General features: G+C 34.9%; 1 protein-coding gene across 2 annotated transcripts in view; it reads left to right on the forward strand.

Moving 5' to 3' along the window:
• Positions 1 to 17,451, forward strand: part of LOC145537625 (ubiquitin carboxyl-terminal hydrolase 9X-like) — a 159,312-nt gene that overhangs the window by 111,534 nt on the left and 30,327 nt on the right. For both annotated transcript variants that reach the window (XM_081568366.1, XM_081568367.1), the window contains exons 25-31: positions 776 to 901; positions 1,938 to 2,107; positions 7,244 to 7,352; positions 7,695 to 7,841; positions 8,860 to 9,006; positions 10,936 to 11,158; positions 15,619 to 15,839. In XM_081568366.1, coding sequence (XP_081424492.1) covers positions 776 to 901; positions 1,938 to 2,107; positions 7,244 to 7,352; positions 7,695 to 7,841; positions 8,860 to 9,006; positions 10,936 to 11,158; positions 15,619 to 15,839 — 1,143 coding nt within the window. The remainder of the gene's footprint in view (positions 1 to 775; positions 902 to 1,937; positions 2,108 to 7,243; positions 7,353 to 7,694; positions 7,842 to 8,859; positions 9,007 to 10,935; positions 11,159 to 15,618; positions 15,840 to 17,451) is intronic.

A 17,451-nucleotide genomic window follows, 5' to 3' on the forward strand; every position in this document is an offset into this window, starting at 1 on the left:
GATTGTGAAATTAGGTGTCAGTTGTGAATTCACTTTTAGTAAAACCACATTTTATTGCCATTCTATATGTTCTGCTAATGAACATTTGTGTTATTCCTTGTTTTCTTTACTATTGAAATGATGAATTTTAAAAATTCGTCAGTAAGTCACAAGTGCTTCTTGGGCATATATTTTCTCATTTCTAGGTAAACTTACAGGATTGGAATGGCTGGGTAATTTGGTTTCTGTATTTGTAAAAGTCTTGTGAACAATGTTTCAGCTAGATTAGATCTTAACCTGAAGTCTATCTTGTCGCTATAGCTGAGAAACATATTTTTGCTTCATCAACATACATACTCAGACTTCATTTGAAGATATAGAAAAATGAGACCGAAACTTACTTTGTTTATATTTTATTCATTTTTTAAATTTCTAAAACATGATTGAAGTATAGTTGATCTACAATGTTGTGTTAATTTTTGCCATACAGCAAAGTGATTCAGTTATGCATGTGTGTGTGTGGATTCTTTTTCACATTTTTTTTCCGTTATGGTTTATCACAGGATATTAAACATAATCCTTGTGAATGTTTATTCATCTTATATGTAATAATTTGCATCTGCCAGACTTTACCTACTTTGGACCTTAAAGAAAACATAGACTGTCAGAAGAAGGAGGCATAGTTACTTTATATGTATAGCTTTTTATCCTACTACTTAAACAATAAAGAAATTTTTATTTTCTGATTATTTCACTCTACTGGTGTCAGCACTACTAATTATTCATTTTCTTTCAGGCTTCAAGATACATGCCTGATATTTGTGTTATTAGAGCTATACAAAAAATCATCTGGGCATCAGGATGTGGGACATTAGAGCTAGTATTTAGCCCAGATGAAGAAATTACTAAAATTTACGAGATGGTAAGAGTCATTACAGAAATGTATTCCTTTATGTAAGTGTTAATTTTGCATATTACTAAATTTTCATCTTGTCTGCCCTCTTTGAAGACCAAGTCACTTGTGTATCTAATGGTTTAAAATAAAATTCTGTAATTAGGATGAGAATGTGAAAATTTTTACTTTGAAAATAAACTACTTATGTATCTCACTGTAAGGCAGCTTTCTTCTAAAATTTTTTTTTCCTGATGTCTCATTGAGTTGAATATAGTTAAGCTGTAAAGAATTTGCTTTTCCCAGTTTCATCTGATTATTGTGCTTTCTATGCCTTTGTGAAATCCTAACATTCAGATGTTTTACTTATTTTATAGCATTCAGGTGCAGCAACAATTTTTACTATTTTGGTATTATCTCTCTTCCTCATTTGATAAAGCAAATTATTTGCAGAAATGAGACTGTTGCTCCTAGATTTTCTATTTACTTGTCTGGAGTAGTCACTTCTGTATAGTTCAGAGGAGAGAGTGGGTATTGAATTGTAAAGCTTCTCTTTTTGGATATTTAAATGACTGGTCCATTCTAGGCATATATCATATTGATTTTATTTTTTGATAAGTGGAAACATATAAAATTATTAACTACAGACAAGTGTGTTTTACATTGGCAAAGTCTTCTACAACCTTCCTCAACATTTGTGTAAGCTAATTGCTTCTTTAATAAAATGGCATTGCTGATAAAGCCATATAATAAAACTAATGAACATTCCAAGTACAGTGCCAAAGTTAGTCTTTAGAAAGGCATCATGGTAAGTGCAGAAATACACCACTTATACACACAAGAACAAGGAAGCAATACTTTGCTTTTATAAAACATGTTCCTTTAATCCATTTTGGGATATATTCTAAAGAGTTTCAAAAGCTACAGGTGAAGAGACAGAAGACAAATGGTCTTGAGTGGGTATACTACTAATGAGTGGGTATAGGTAAGTTTTAAGTACTAACTAGAAGATTTTGAAAGTTTTCTTCAGTGTATCACCAGTAGTTTACTCCTCATCATTTTGCAGACCAGTGGTCCAAGTCATGAGCCAGACGTGGAAGATGAACAGATTTGCTGTGAAGCATTGGAAGTGATGACTTTATGTTTTGCTCTAGTTCCAACAGCCCTGGATGCACTTAATAAAGAAAAAGCTTGGCAGACATTTATCATTGACTTATTATTGTATTGTCCTAGCAAGTAAGTGATTTTTTTGTTAATTTGAAAGAAGACTGACCTTATTCTTTAGGCAGACCTGAGTTAATTTTGATCAAAATTAATCTCAGAAGTCAAATAAGGAAGCATTTTTCTTGTCTGTGTAGCATTTTGATATTTTGAAAACATTTTTTAATGTATTTCATGTAAGCTGAATATGTTTTCATCTCTGGAAAATGCCCATGTTGATTTTTTCTTTCCTAGTTTTTCAATTGCAGTAAAGTTTTAACATATAGTTACATCTCTGGTAGCTCAGTGATGAAGATTCTGTGGGCACCATAGGAGATAAAGGAGATGCAGGTTTGATCCCTGGGTTGGGAAGATTCCTTGGAGGGGGAAATGGTTCCTTATTCCAGTATTATTGTCTGGGAAATCTCATGGACAGAAGAACCTGGCAGGCTTTAACCCATGGGCTTGCAAAGAATTGGACACTACTGAGCTACTAAATACACACATGTAGTTATTTATAACTAAAAATTAGAGATTTTAACAACTTTTATGTGAATAACAATAACATTAAGAGTATTTACAGTGTTAGGCAATTACCATTAATTCCTAAATTTTTCATTATCCCAAACATTTTTTAAATAGTACTTAACTCCCATTTCCGAATCTCTCTACCCCTGTTTATCTCTAATTTGCATTCTGTGTCTTTGTATTCACCTATTGTCAATACCTCATATGAATGGAATTACATATTATTGGTCCTTTTGGGTTTTCACTTGTTTGACTTAGCATAATTTCGGGGTTCAAACATGTAGCATATTAAGGAATTTTCTATATTTTTAATGCTGAATAATGTTATTCTATATATGTATTGTATTTTTGTTTTTGTATTCGCCTTTTGGTCAACACTTCAGTTGTTTCTATTTTTGACTGTTGTGAATAATGCTGCTATGACTATTGTGATGAATTAGAAACTGGTTTGAGTTCCCATTTTCAGTTCTTTTGAGTTTGTACTTTGGAGTGGATCTCTTAGGTCATATAGTAATACTTTAGCTTCCTCAGGGTCCACCAGGAGTTACAGTGTAGGCTTACCAGCAATGTACAGAGTTTTCAATTTTTCCGTGTCCTCTTCCATACCTGTTTTTCTGGTGAGCTTGAGCAATACATTGGGAAACACCTTTGAAAATTTGTTGAAAGTAGTTAGTCATCTTTGCAGAAAATTGTGAAGAAATCTATACATGTGCAGCATTTTAAGTACTATTTGGAGGTTTTTAAACTCCTGTTTCTGTTTTTTTGTAAATAAGAGGGACTTTTATCAAAGGTTCAGAAATTGCCTCAACTTATATTGGGCAATTTTAACAGTGGCTGACTTTATTTTTCTGGGCTCCAAAATCACTGCAGATGGTGATTACAGCAATGAAATTAAAAGATGCTTACTCCTTGGAAGGAAAGTCATGACCAACCTAGACAGTATATTAAAAAGCAGAGACATTACTTTGCGTACAAAGGTCCGTCTAGTCAAGGCTGTGGTTTTTCTAGTGCTCATGTATGGATGTGAGAGCTGGACTGTAAAGACAGCTGAGTGCCAAAGAATTGATTCTTTTGAACTGTGATGTTGGAGAAGACTCCTAAGAGTCCCTTGGACTGCAAGCAGATCCAACCAGTCCATCCTAAAGGAGATCAGTCCTGGATGTTCATTGGAAGGACTGATGTTGAAGCTGAGATGCCAGTACTTTGGCCACCTGATGCGAAGAGCTGACTCATTTGAAAAGACCCTGATGCTGGGAAAGGTTGAGGGTGGGAGAAGGGGACGACAGAGGATGAGATGGTTGGATGGCATCATTGACTTGATGGACATGAGTTTGAGTAAACTCCAGAAGTTGGTGATGGACAGGGAGGCCTGGCGTGCTGCGTTGAATGGGGTCGCAAAGAGTCGGACATGACTGAGCAACTGAACTGAACTGATACTGGTGCAAGTTCAGTTGAAGTCAGGCCAGTAACCTGACTTCAGATACACTTAATTTGAACCATTTATTATTTTTCTTCTTCTTCCTCCTTCATTACTTGTTTATACTCCTGTGAAAGTGTCAGTGAATGAAACATTATACAACTTTCTAGAGTAATGAGGAGAGGAACAGGAGAACTGGTCTTTTGGCATTGCTTCTCCAAACATGACAGTTCTCCAGACACAATCCAGAGAGTGGTTTCTTCAGGATTATGGTCGGTGTTCACAGAAGTTTTGCATTTAAATTGTTAAGTAGGATTAGTGGGCAGTCCTAGTCCCTGGTGGCTCAGTGGTAAAGCACCCACCCACCTGTAGTAGGAAATAAACATAAATTTATTTCAGAGCTTTAGCAGCTAGCAATTAGACAGAAATATGTTATTTATCCACATTATAATGTTCACTCCCTCACTGTTTAACATCCAGCGTGTGTTTGGCTCTATTCTGATGTCAGGACTCTTATCAACAAAGCTTGAAAGAACCTGCTTTGGTCAAAATTTAGAGAGATTACTATTCTATGAAATAAAAAACATAATTGAGTTTATTATTTATGCTAGTAAGGGAAGGCTGTGCTATTTGAACACATTCTCAAAGTAAAACAGACTAGTTTTAAGCATTACCAGTTTTATACAACTGAATTGACATTATTTGTAGATACAGATTATTCAGGTAAGTTTCTGTTGTTAGTACTTCTCAAATAGATTAATATTATGTTATACAATATAATGTTTTAATGGTCCTCAAACTTCTGTCAGAATATTTGGGATTGGTATTTAAAGTGTAAATTATTGGGCCTTTCTCCCTGAGTTTCTCATTTAGTAAAGCATAGAATGAAGGTGAAAGTCACTCAGTTGTGTCCGACTCTTTGCTAGAGCCAGACATCCTGGAATGTGAAGTAAAGTGGGCCTTAGAAAGCATCACTACAGACAAAGCTAGTGGAGGTGATGGAATTCCACTTGAGCTATTTCAAATCCTGAAAGATGATGCTGTGAAAGTGCTGCATTCGATATGCCAGCAAATCTGGAAAACTCAGCAGTGGCCACAGGACTGGAAAAGGTCAGTTTTCGTTCCAATCTCAAAGAAAGGCAATGCCAAAGAATGCTCAAACTACCACCCAATTACACTCATCTCACATGCTAGTAAAGTAATGCTCAAAATTCTCCAAGCCAGGCTTCAGCAATACATGAACCGTGAACTTCCAGATGTTCAAGCTGGTTTTAGAAAAGTCAGAGGAACCAGAGATCAAATTCTCAATATCCGCTGGATCATCGAAAAAGCAAGAGAGTTCCAGAAAAACATCTATTTCTGCTTTATTGACTATGCCAAAGCCTTTGTGTGGATCACAATAAACTGGAAAATTCTGAAAGAGATGGGACTACCAGACCATTTCACCTGTCTCTTGAGAAACCTGTATGCAGGTCAGGAAGCAACAGTTAGAACTGGACATGGAACAACAGACTGGTTCCAAATAGGAAAAGGAGTACATCAGGGCTGTATATTGTCACCCTGCTTATTTAACTTATATGTAGAGTACATCATGAGAAACACTGGGCTGGAGGAAACAAAAGCTGGAATGAAGATTGCCGGGAGAAATATCAATAACCTCAGATATGCAGATGACACCGCCCTTATGGCAGAAAGTGAAGAAGAACTAAAGAAAGTGAAAGAGGAGAGTGAAAAAGTTGGCTTAAAGCTCAACGTTCAGAAAACTAAGACCATGGCATCTGGTCCCATCACTTCATGGAAATAGATGGGGAAACAGTGGAAACAGTGTCAGACTTAAGTGTTTTGGGCTCCAAAATCACTGCTGATGGTGATTGCAGCCATGAAATTAAAGACGCTTACTCCTTGGAAGGAAGGTTATGGCCAACCTAGGCAGCATATTTAAAAGCAGAGACATTACTTTGCCAACAAAGGTCTATCTAGTCAAGGCTATGGTTTTTCCAGTGGTCATGTATGGATGTGAGAGTTGGACGGAGAAGAAAGCTGAGCGCCACAGAATTGATGCTTTTGAACTGTGTTGTTGGAGAAGACTCTTGAGAGTCCCTGGGACTGCAAGGAGATCCAATCAATCCATCCTAAAGGAGATCAATCCTGGGTGTTCATTGGAAGAACTGATGTTGAAGCTGAAACTCCAATACTTTGGCCACCTCATGTGAGGAGTTGACTCATTGGAAAAGACCCTAATGCTGGGTAGGATTGGGGGCGGGAGGAGAAGGGGACTACAGAGGATAAGATGGTTGGATGGCATCACTGACTCGATGGACATGGGTTTGGGTAGACTCCGGGAGTTGGTGATGGACAGAGAGGCCTGACGTGCTGCAATTCATGGGGTCGCAAAGAGTCGGACACGACTGAGTGACTGAACTGAACTGAACTGATTTTTGCTTCCCCATGGGCTGTATCCCACTAGGCTCTCTGTCCATGGGATTCTCCAGGCAAAAATGCTGGAGTGGTTAGCTGTTCCTTTCTCCAGGAGATCTTCCCAACCCAGGGATTGAACCCTGGTCTCCTGCTTTGGAGGTGGAAAAGCATGGGGTAGGCCCCTACATTTGTGTTTCTCCACAGTTAGACAATGCTTGTAGTCTCACAGTTATCAGATTGTTTTCCTGAAAGCACTGTTCATTGAAAAGATGTCTGTGGCATCACACAGAGTCAGACATGACTTAGTGATTAAGCAACGACAATGTAGCTTACTACATGGCATCTCATATCTGTTAGGGTATATGTGTTGTTCCAAGAGAGGTTTGAAAGATATCCTGCTAATATAGACATATATTGTTTCATCTGTTTGTTCTTTACAAAGATTGTGAAAGTCACATATTAAGAGATATTAGTTATCCATTTTGCAGTACAGCAGAAACTGACAACATTGAAATCAACTGTAGTCTGATAAAAATTAATTAAAAAATGTAAAACATGAGAATAATAAAAAATAAAATAAAAGTGATAGAAGAGAAATTTTAACTCAATAATTTCCAGTCTGTGTAGGTGTAATGTGAGGTTTTACTTCATGAAAAATAACTTTTTTTTTTTTTTTTTAGTGCTAATGGTATATTATCTTGTAATTTTACTATTAATTTATTTTCCTTGTTAAAGATAAACCAATGTTGAAATAATTAGTGTTAATTTTATTCATGAGAGCAATACATTAAATAGACTTTTTATTTCAGAATTGTTCGTCAGTTGGCACAGGAGCAGTTTTTTTTAATGTGCACCAGATGTTGCATGGGACACAGACCTCTGCTTTTCCTCATTACTTTGCTCTTTACCATTTTGGGGGTAAGACATTTTTTAGTAGACTTATCAGTATAATTTATTGTTTAAGGAACATTAAGGAAATTGTGGTTTTAGATTTTTTTTTATTAGTTACGTTTAATCAAATAATGAATCTTCCTTGTTATTTCCTTTACTGGTTACACATTTGTTTTTATTTGCTTTTTATAAATACTTAAGGGAAAAATACTTGATTTTATTTGAAAAATAGAAATCAGAGATCTTTTTTATGTCATTAATACTAGATTTTGCCACTTAACTTACTGGTTCTCTGGGCTTTTTTAAAAAGTTAAAATTAATTTTAGCATAGACTTGTTAATTCATGTTGTTTCAATTACTGTATTTCAGAACACAGCAAGAGAGAGAGGTAAACATTCAGGTGACTATTTCACTCTTCTTCGGCACCTTCTTAATTATGCTTTCAACAATAATATTAATGTGCCCAATGCTGAAGTTCTTCTCAACAATGAAATTGACTGGCTCAAAAGAATTAGGGTAAGTTGTTCAGTTTACTGTTGTTGTTGAATTGCTAAGTTGTGTCTAACTCTTGGGACCCCATGGACTGTGTAGCCCGTCAGGCTCCTCTGTCTTTGGGATTTCTCAGCCAGAATACTGGAGTGGATTGCCATTTCTTCCTCCAGGGGATCTTCCCAACCCAGGGACTGAGTGCACATCTCATGCATTGTAGCGGATTCTTTACCACTGAGACACCTGGGAAGACTATTCAGTTTATTACTTCACTGTTAAATCTTTTTTTCTTTTTAAAAAAGGGTTTATAGTTTTGAGTAATGTTAAGCCAAAAAAAAAAACCTCTGCAAGGTAATAAAACAAAATAAATACTTTTCATTGATAAACTAGTAACTTATGACTTGATAGAAGCAACATACAGATATATTTGTATAAATGTTTTACTTCATAGTTGGGTCTTAGAGTGCTGATGTTCACTTTCCTCCAATTTGTTGTTTTTAAATTATTTTTTCTCCAAATTATCATCATACTTAATAAAAGTTCTTTAAAATTTTTTAAATAAAAAAGTCTGATTAATACTTACATTTCATCATTTGCTACTTTTTATATGTACAGAGTTCTATGAGGATATATTTCTGAAATTTGTTAGGCATTTTTCTTCTATATTAGCATTCTCTGAAAACTTTTCTAGCTTCTCCATCTTGGCACCATTAAAATTTTGGATGAAGTGTTCTTATTTTGAGGAGCTGTGTTATGTATTGTAATATAATGAGCAGTATTCCTGGTTTCTAATCAGTACATAGCGCTTTAGTAATTCCCCTTTCATTGCAGAAAACCAGAAATATCTCAAGACTGTGTCTCCTGTTGGGACAAAATTGCTTTCATTTACTGTTTAAGATATAGTTGTATAGACGAAGTAAGAAATTGCTTGAATGAACAGGTTTGGCAGCATTATTATCTGAGATATCACTCTCCTCCAATTCTCTTTTATACTGATCTTTTTTGTCCTCCTTTAAGTCAGATCTATTATATTTTTCTGTGACAGGATAATGTTAAAAGTGGAGGTGAAACAGGTGTTGAAGAGCTTATCTTGGAAGGTCACCTTGGGGTAACAAAAGAGTTACTGGCTTTTCAAACACCTGAGAAAAAGTATCATGTTGGCTGTGAAAAAGGAGGTGCTAATCTCGTTAAAGTAAGTTCTACATTTTAGTAGTAAGTAGTTAGCTTGAACTTTTGAATGCTTGTTAGCAGATCTGTGATATCTATACTGTTTTTGTCTCTAAGGTATCTTCACCGTTCTTGTTAATTGTTTACATTAGAAAAACTTTTATCTATGAAGGTCACAGTAAATTTAAGTATTGAGTCAGCCAAAATATTCTCTTTTTTAAAAGTAAAAATAAGATACTTTTTTCATTTTCATGAAGAGCTTTATCAAACAATGTATTCATCATTCTGTTCCACTAACTTCTGCCATTTTTCAGGCAACTCCATAAATCCATCTTCCCCAAACTGTTTTACCTTTTCGAGCAAAGAACTCTTCCAGGGTGTTTTCCAGTCTCCCAGGGAATTGAAATTTTCTCCATTGAGAGATTTGTAAAGATCAAAATAAACGGAAATCCAAAGATGCAATATCTGATGATTACAGTGGATGAATCAGAACTTCCCAGTCAAGTTGTAAAAGTTTTGCCAGATGATCAAAGAAACATGCAGTCTTATATTATCCTGATGGAAGATTATGCATTTTCTGTTCACTAATTCAGGACACTTTTCATTGAGTGCTGCTTCCAGTTGGTCTGATTGGGAGCAGTGCTTGTTGGAATTAATCATTTGATTTCTTTCTGAAAGGAGCTTGTAATAGAGGACTCTCTTCCAGTCTTATACATAGCATCACCTTTGGTTGAAGACCAGCCTTTGGTGTGATTGGTGGTAATTCATTTCACTTGCCCCACAGTGTCTTCGGTTCCAAGTTATTTTTCTGGGTATCCCCTTTTCATCACCATCACAATTTGTTTTAAAAACAAAATGTTTTCCTTTAAGCAACAAGTGGAAATGGATCAAGAAGGGATTTTTTTTTTCTTGGGTGGAATGAAAACATCAAAGCAGTTAACATAACCATGCTGGTGCAAATGATTTTCAGCACTTGACTTGGATATTTTAACTATGTCAGCTATCTATTGGGTGGTAGAATGTTGTTCTCACTGTCTTGATTTGATCACTGTCAACTTCACCTGGTCTACTCGATGGTGGAGCATCATCCAGTGAGAAGTCTCCACAGAACTTAACCACTTTTTAACATTTTTGATCAGTCACAGCATCTTGTCCATACACTGCATGAATCATTTTTTGCATTTCAGTTGTGTTTTTATCTTTCTTGAAAGAATAAAGCATAATATGAAAATGTTTTCCTCCATCTTCAGCATTAATATGACTATATTAAAAATTGCTAATTTTGATTTTTTTTTTCAATACACCCTCATATGAGAGCTATCAGAGTATAGTCTAACAATTGTTTCAAATGAAGTTAAGGGCAACGAAGAGCTATTAGTACCAACTTATGGGAAACAGTGAACAAACATTTTGGTCAACGCAGTAATCTTGAGTTCAGAAAAAAGCTCAGATAAAGTGTTTTAGAAAGTTAACAAGCAGTATTGACTTTGCTATTTAGTAAATCTGAATTTTTATTTGATCAACTTTGAAAGTGAAAACTTTTAGCTTACAAGACTTTATTTTTACATCATATTTATTCATTGAATTTCTTCACTTATCCCTTACAATTTAAGGAAAAGAGTGTTATTTGATGTATTTCATTTTTATTCAAAATGCATTAATTTCAGTTCATATTTAATTAAAAGAGTGGATTTGTTTAGAATATATTTTCTTAATAATTTCTTTAAATATATTTTTCTTAAGGTTTTAAAAAAACAATATCAAAAAAGTGACTTTATTATTTATACTCAATGTTTTTAAAATAGAATTTTATTTTATATGAAACTCCCAAATTGTATTTGAGATGAGATGTTTGATTGTATCAAATAATTAAAAGATTCTCCTTCCCAGGGATACTTTTTCATAAAGTAAATATTACAAACAATTTATGATCTCTTTTCCTTCAACTCTTTAGGAACTAATAGATGATTTCATCTTTCCTGCCTCCAAAGTTTACCTGCAGTGTATGAGAAATGGAGAACTACCAGCTGAACAGGCTATCCCAGTCTGTAGTTCACCAGCTACCATCAATGCTGGGTTTGAACTACTTGTAGCATTAGCTGTTGGCTGTGTAAAGAATCTCAAACAGATAGTAGATTGTTTGACTGAAATGTATTACATAGGAACAGCAATAACTAGTAAGTATTTTAACTTCAAAAATTATTTCTTTTGGTTAGTAATATTTCCATGTTTAAAGTGCTGGGTTTTTTCTGTTAGGAAACATATAACTTATGTTTGTGTTTTTAGCAACTTTCAGATTGTTTTTAGATACTATTTTAGTATAATGATTTCGGAAATCATACACAAAGACCATTATGAGCACAGAGCCTTTATACAGAAAAATTTCCAAATGTACTTTAAATGTCTTCTGGTAATTGATCAGATAACTTAAAAGAATGCTTTATTTCATCATATATGAAATTAAATCCAAAGGCCAGACTAATAAGCCAGATTTGATGTCCCAGACATGTACTTAAAGCCTAAAATACATTCATTGGAAAGATTTTTTTCAAGCTTCAGTTATTTTGTTCTGAGTTTTAAGAAAGTTATCAGATGTAAGAAGATTTTATTTTAGTGTATATTATTTTGTTCTCAGTTAATGTGGACATCTGCCTCATAATGGAGGACATTTTCTTTAGACCTGTTAAGAACTAAAACTCAAAAGGTGGAGAGAAAGTTAAAATAACAGAAAATATGGTCATAAAATCTAATGTTAAGAAAATCATTTCAATTCAGCCATGTCTGACTCTTTGTGACCCCATGGACTGCAGCATGCCAGGCCTCCCTGTCCATCATCAACTCCCAAAGCCTGCTCAAACTCATACCCATTGAGTCGGTGATGCCATCCAATCATCTCATCTTCTGTCATCTGCTTCTCCTCCTACCTTCAATACTTCATAGCATCAGGGAGTCAGTTTGTTGCATCCGATGGCCAAGGTATTGGAGCTTCACCTTTAACATGAGTCCCAGCAGTTTGAGCTCCTTGCAGTCCAAAGGACTCTCACGAGTCTTCTGCAACACCACAGTTCAAAATCATCAATTCTTTGGCGCTCAGCTTTCTTTATGGTCCAACTTTCACATCCATACATGACTACCGGAAAACCATAGCTTTGACTAGATGGACCTTTGTCAGCAAAGTAATGTCTCTTCTTTTTAATATGCTGTCTCAGTTGGTCATAGCTTTTCTTCCAAGGAGTAAGTGTCTTTTAATTTCATGGCTGTAGTCATCATCTGCAGTGATTTTGGAGTCCAATAAAATAAAGTCTCTCACTGTTTCCATTGTTTCCCCATCTATTTGCCATGAAGTGATGGGACCAGATGCCGTGATCTTGGCTGTTTGAATGTTGAGTTTTAAGCCAGCGTTTTCACTTTCCTCTTTCACTTTCATCAAAAGGCTCTTTAGTTCTTGAATTAGAGAAAGTCGAGACATGGCAAAGTAATATACAGCATCTTTTAACTGCATCTGAAATTATCTTTCTTATACTTTCTTTCAGAATGTAAATAAGTTTTCAGTCACATTTTGGGAGTTTCTTACTCAACTTAACTTATACTGTAGAATCTACATAAAGAGGTAATTCTAGAAAACTTAGCTGAAGAATGTAATGACTATATTATTCACTATATGCACTAAACATATTAACTTCCTACACAATCCTGGTTCAGACATTGTCTCTGCATATGAAAGTTGTAACTATGGATAGACTTTTTCTTAATTTGTTTCATTTTATCATAAAAGACAATAAATAAACTGTACACACATCCTTTGTTTTACTTAAATTTTGCACTTAGTATAGTAATATGCCTGTCAACATAATAAAGGTATATGTAATTCAGTTATTGGCCATATAGTTTGCAGTTCAGCGTAAATTGTGTATAACTGAGAAAAAAAGTAGATTGAAAGGCAAAGGAGAAAAGGAAAGATACTCCCATCTGAATGCAGTGTTCCAAAAAATAGTGATAAGGTACGAAAGCCTATTTAAGTGAACGGTGTGAAGAAATTAAACAATAGAGTGGGAAAGACTGGAGATCTCTTTGAGGAAATTAGAGATACCAAGGGAATATTTCATGCAAAGATGGGCACAATAATAGAAATGGTATATACCTAAGAGAAACAGAAGAGATTAAGAGGAGGTGGCAGAAATACACAGAACTTTATAAAACAGATGTTAATGACTCAGATAGCTGTGATGGTGTGGTCACTCTAGAGCCAGACATCCTGGAGTGTGAGTCAAGTGGGCCTTATGAAGCATCACTATGAACAAAGTTAAAGGAGGTGATGGAACTCCAGCTGAGCTATTTCAAATCCTAAAAGACAATGCTGTTAAAGTACTGCACTCAGGATGTATAGCAAATTTGGAGAACTCAGTAATGGCAACAGGACTGGAAAAGGTCAGGTTTTATTCTAATTCCAAAGAATGGCAAAACCAAAGAATGTTCACACTACTCATTTTCACATGCTAGCAAGTTAATGATCAAAATCCTTCATGCTAAGCTTCAGCAGTACGCGTACCAAGAACTTGCAGATGCATGTGCAGGATTAGGAAGGGTAGAGGAACCAAAGATTGCTAACATCTGTTACATCATAGAAATTGCCAACGTTCATTGGATCATAGCAAAAGCAAGGAAATTCCAGAGAAACATGTGCTTCATTGACTTTCTAAAGCATTTGACTGTGGATCAGAACAAACTGGAAAATTCTTAGATGAGAATAGCAGACCACTTTACCTGCCTCCTGAGAAACCTGTAGGTAGATCAAGAAGCAACAGTTAGAACCAGACATGGAACAGTGGTCTGGTTCAAAATTGGGAAAGGAGTACATCAATGCTCTATGTTGTCACCTACTTATTTAACTTACACGAAAATGCTGGACTGGATGAAGCACAAGCTGAAATCAAGAATGTCGAGAGAAATATCAATAATCTCAGATATACAGATGACACCACTCTAATGGCAAAAAGCAAAGAGGAAGTAAAGAAACTCTTGATGGTGAAAGAGGAGAGTGGAAAAACTGGTTCAAAACTCAATATTCAAAAAACTAACATCGTAGCATCTGGTCTCCCATCAATTTATGGCAGATAGATGGGGGAAAATAAAAAGTGACAGACTTTATTTTCTTGGCATCTGAAATCACTGCAGGTGGTGATTGCAGGTATGAAATTAAAAGACCCACCTGATATAAAGAGCAGACTCATTGGAAAAGACCCTGTTGGTGGGAAAGATTGAGGGCAGGCGGAGAAAGGTCCAGCAGAGGATGAGATGCTTAGGTAGCATCACCGAGCCGATGGACATTTGGGAGATAGTGAAGGACAGAGAAGCTTTGTGTGCTATAGTTCATGGAGTTGCAGAACTGGACACGACTGAGCGGCTGAAAAACAGCAATACTTTTATGTAATCCATCTCCAGGTTAGTGATTGATGGTTGTATTTGATTATATGAGAGGTGGCAATGGTTATAAAGTATTTTACATTTCTCACAGACCTTACAAGTATACTCTTGTTGACTTCTCAAAATAAAACTTGAGTGTAGTCAAAGCAGTTTTTACTTTTCCTTCATTACTGTAGAAGGAAGGAAACATTCACTTGAAGTTTAAAGTTTCTGTGCTATGGAACTATGACTTGAAACTCACATGATCTTAAGTCACTAACATGTAATTAATTACTTTATAATTTAGTTATACAATAGGGAATTAAAACTGAAAATTTAAATACATGCACGTATAAAGTCACATGGTTTTTACTGTTTTGAATGACTTTATTGGGGATATAATTTGAATTGCATTGATTTTTTTGGTCTATTTTTAGTGTTTTGCAACCATCATCTAATCTAATTTCAAGACATTTTCCATTATCCCCAAAAGAATTTTTATGCCCTTTTGTAGTCATTCATCATCTTCAGCTTCTCTGTCCCTCTCACCACAGCCTTAGGCAGTACTAATTGTTTTCCTTATAAACAAGCTTATTCTGAATATGTCGTAAAATATATAATTACTTATGACTTGGTTAGTTCACTGAGCACAGTGTTTTTGGTGTTCCTCCATATTGTAGTATATGTCAGCACTGTGCTCTTTTTTTGTTGCTATATACATACACTAAGTTATCCATTTATCAGTTGATTACATGTAGATGCTTTTAATCCAGTTTCTGGCTGTTATAAATAATGCTATGAACATCCATGTGCACAGTTTGTATGGATATGTATTTTCATTTTGTTTGAATAGACATCTTGGAGTAAAATTACAGAATCATTTGTAACTCCATAGAGAGCTGCCAAACTTTTTGCATGGTGGCTGTCTCATTTTCATTTTAGAGTCCCACCAGGAGTGTTGAAAATTGCAGTACTTTTTATTGCCTATTACTTTTTTAATTTTTAAAATTATTATTCTTGGTATGAAATTGTAATGTTTCTCAATTTAAGATCTTGAAAGCAACTCAGCACTGTACAGTGGCACATATTACTAAAATCATATAGTCTCCTAATGTTCTTTTGTTGCGAAGGTAATGGAATTCTTGCTGATTTTAATTTGTAGCGCAACAAAGCTACCAGTGGACAGAATCATTATTTTCATATTATCAGCATCTTTTTTTTCTTTTTGTTTTAGCTTGTGAAGCACTTACTGAGTGGGAATATCTACCACCTGTTGGACCCCGCCCACCAAAAGGATTTGTGGGACTCAAAAATGCTGGTGCTACTTGTTATATGAATTCTGTGATTCAGCAGTTATACATGATTCCTTCCATCAGGAATAGTATTCTTGCAGTTGAAGGCACAGGTAGTGATATAGATGATGATATGTTTGGTGATGAGAAGCAGGACAGTGAAGTAAGTTTTAATTAGAATTTTTTTCCTTTGTTGTTAACATCTTCATACTAGATACCATTTTGCTCTCTTAGAATGTTGTACATAGCACTATTTTAAACTGCATTTGGTAGAACAGGAATATCTGATCTACTGTCTTTGGCACATTATAGTGCTCATTTATCTAATTGACTTTAAGCTGCAGTTGTTGATCTTTATTACACATTTTCTGTTTGTTTTTTGAAAGCAGCAGTTAATGTAATCATGTCTTGTGGGCCTTGGTAAGTATAAATTGTAAAGTGATAAATATCTTCATTTAAAATAATGAGATTATGTTTTCATTCTTTAACTTTTAAAAGTACATTATTTCATTTAATTGGTTTCACTTACCATTTTATAATCTGTTTATTCTTAAGATATATAAATATGTTTGTCAGATAATGGCCTTTTCTCATAAGGAAACAAATTGGTCTGCTACTTTAAATCGAGCCAAGTATTAGGTAACAGAAATAGATAATCAGGCTACATATTGAGAGTATCCAATACAGAATGAAGTAATAGAAAAGTTAGGTTTTAGTGACTGATCAGAGTAAGTGAAACTAAGATATAGCTCATAAGAACATAAGGATTTTTGGTGATATTTATGTAGAAACAGTGGGGTTTTTTTTTTTTTAAGTCTTTCACTTTTTCCTTTAAGTAAGTTTCTAGAAATTGAAAAGACAGAATATTCTAAATGTAGTGAATGCTCTTTTCCTCATTCCTGTGTTTCTTGCCTTTTCTTCCAAGAATAGTTTGGCTCTCAAGTAGTAGTCCATCACTTAGAGATATTCTCAAACATATACCTTACTTTACTCTCTCAGATCTGGTTAATTATTGGGATCTGAGTAGGTTTACCTTTCTTAGAATCACCATATGGGGTGCACAGACCAATCCTTGGTTAATAACCACTCTTTGAAAGAAAATTGGAATTTTAAATATCTAGTTCTATAGCCCATGTTACTACTAGGATGCCAAATTGAGCATAAGAGATAGCTAGTCATATACCCAAGAAGAAAATAAGGCAGAAAAAATAGTAGAATTTCCCATGAGATATCTACCTTTGCTACTTGATCCCTGTCCTTTATGTGTCTCAGCCTTGCAGAATGGTTAGCTACCTGTTTATGAGTTTCTTTTCCTAGACTGTGAGCTTTTCAAGGGCAGAAACTGGGTATTTACTTCTATATCATAAGCCTCGAACCTGGAGCAAAGCGTATAAAAAAATACTCAGTTCTCTATAAAACAGTTGAGTTCTTTGTAGAGTGATAAAGACCTTTAGAACTCTGTCTCTGTTTCGGCCAAAGGTACTGTTAATTACCGTATTAGGTATTAATAATTCAGACTATTACATAATTTATCTCATGTAATCTGTGAAGAACCTACTATCTCACAAGAAAAAACTGAATCTTAGAAAGACTAAGTAATGAACGTATTTCCCCAAAGGTTTTTATATATATAAAGTACTCACCTATCACCAGTCTGTTCTACTCAAATCTTTGTCTCTTATACTATCTCTAGTGGATATTATGGTTTTTAATGTTTGTTTTTTTTAATGTTAGTCCATCTGTGAGTTTGGGGGACAAGCACTAATATTGCAAGA

This window comes from Giraffa tippelskirchi, chromosome Y, assembly GCF_054371585.1.
Source record: "Giraffa tippelskirchi isolate mGirTip1 chromosome Y, T2T-mGirTip1v1.2.pri, whole genome shotgun sequence".
NCBI classification, from domain to species: Eukaryota; Metazoa; Chordata; class Mammalia; order Artiodactyla; family Giraffidae; genus Giraffa; species Giraffa tippelskirchi.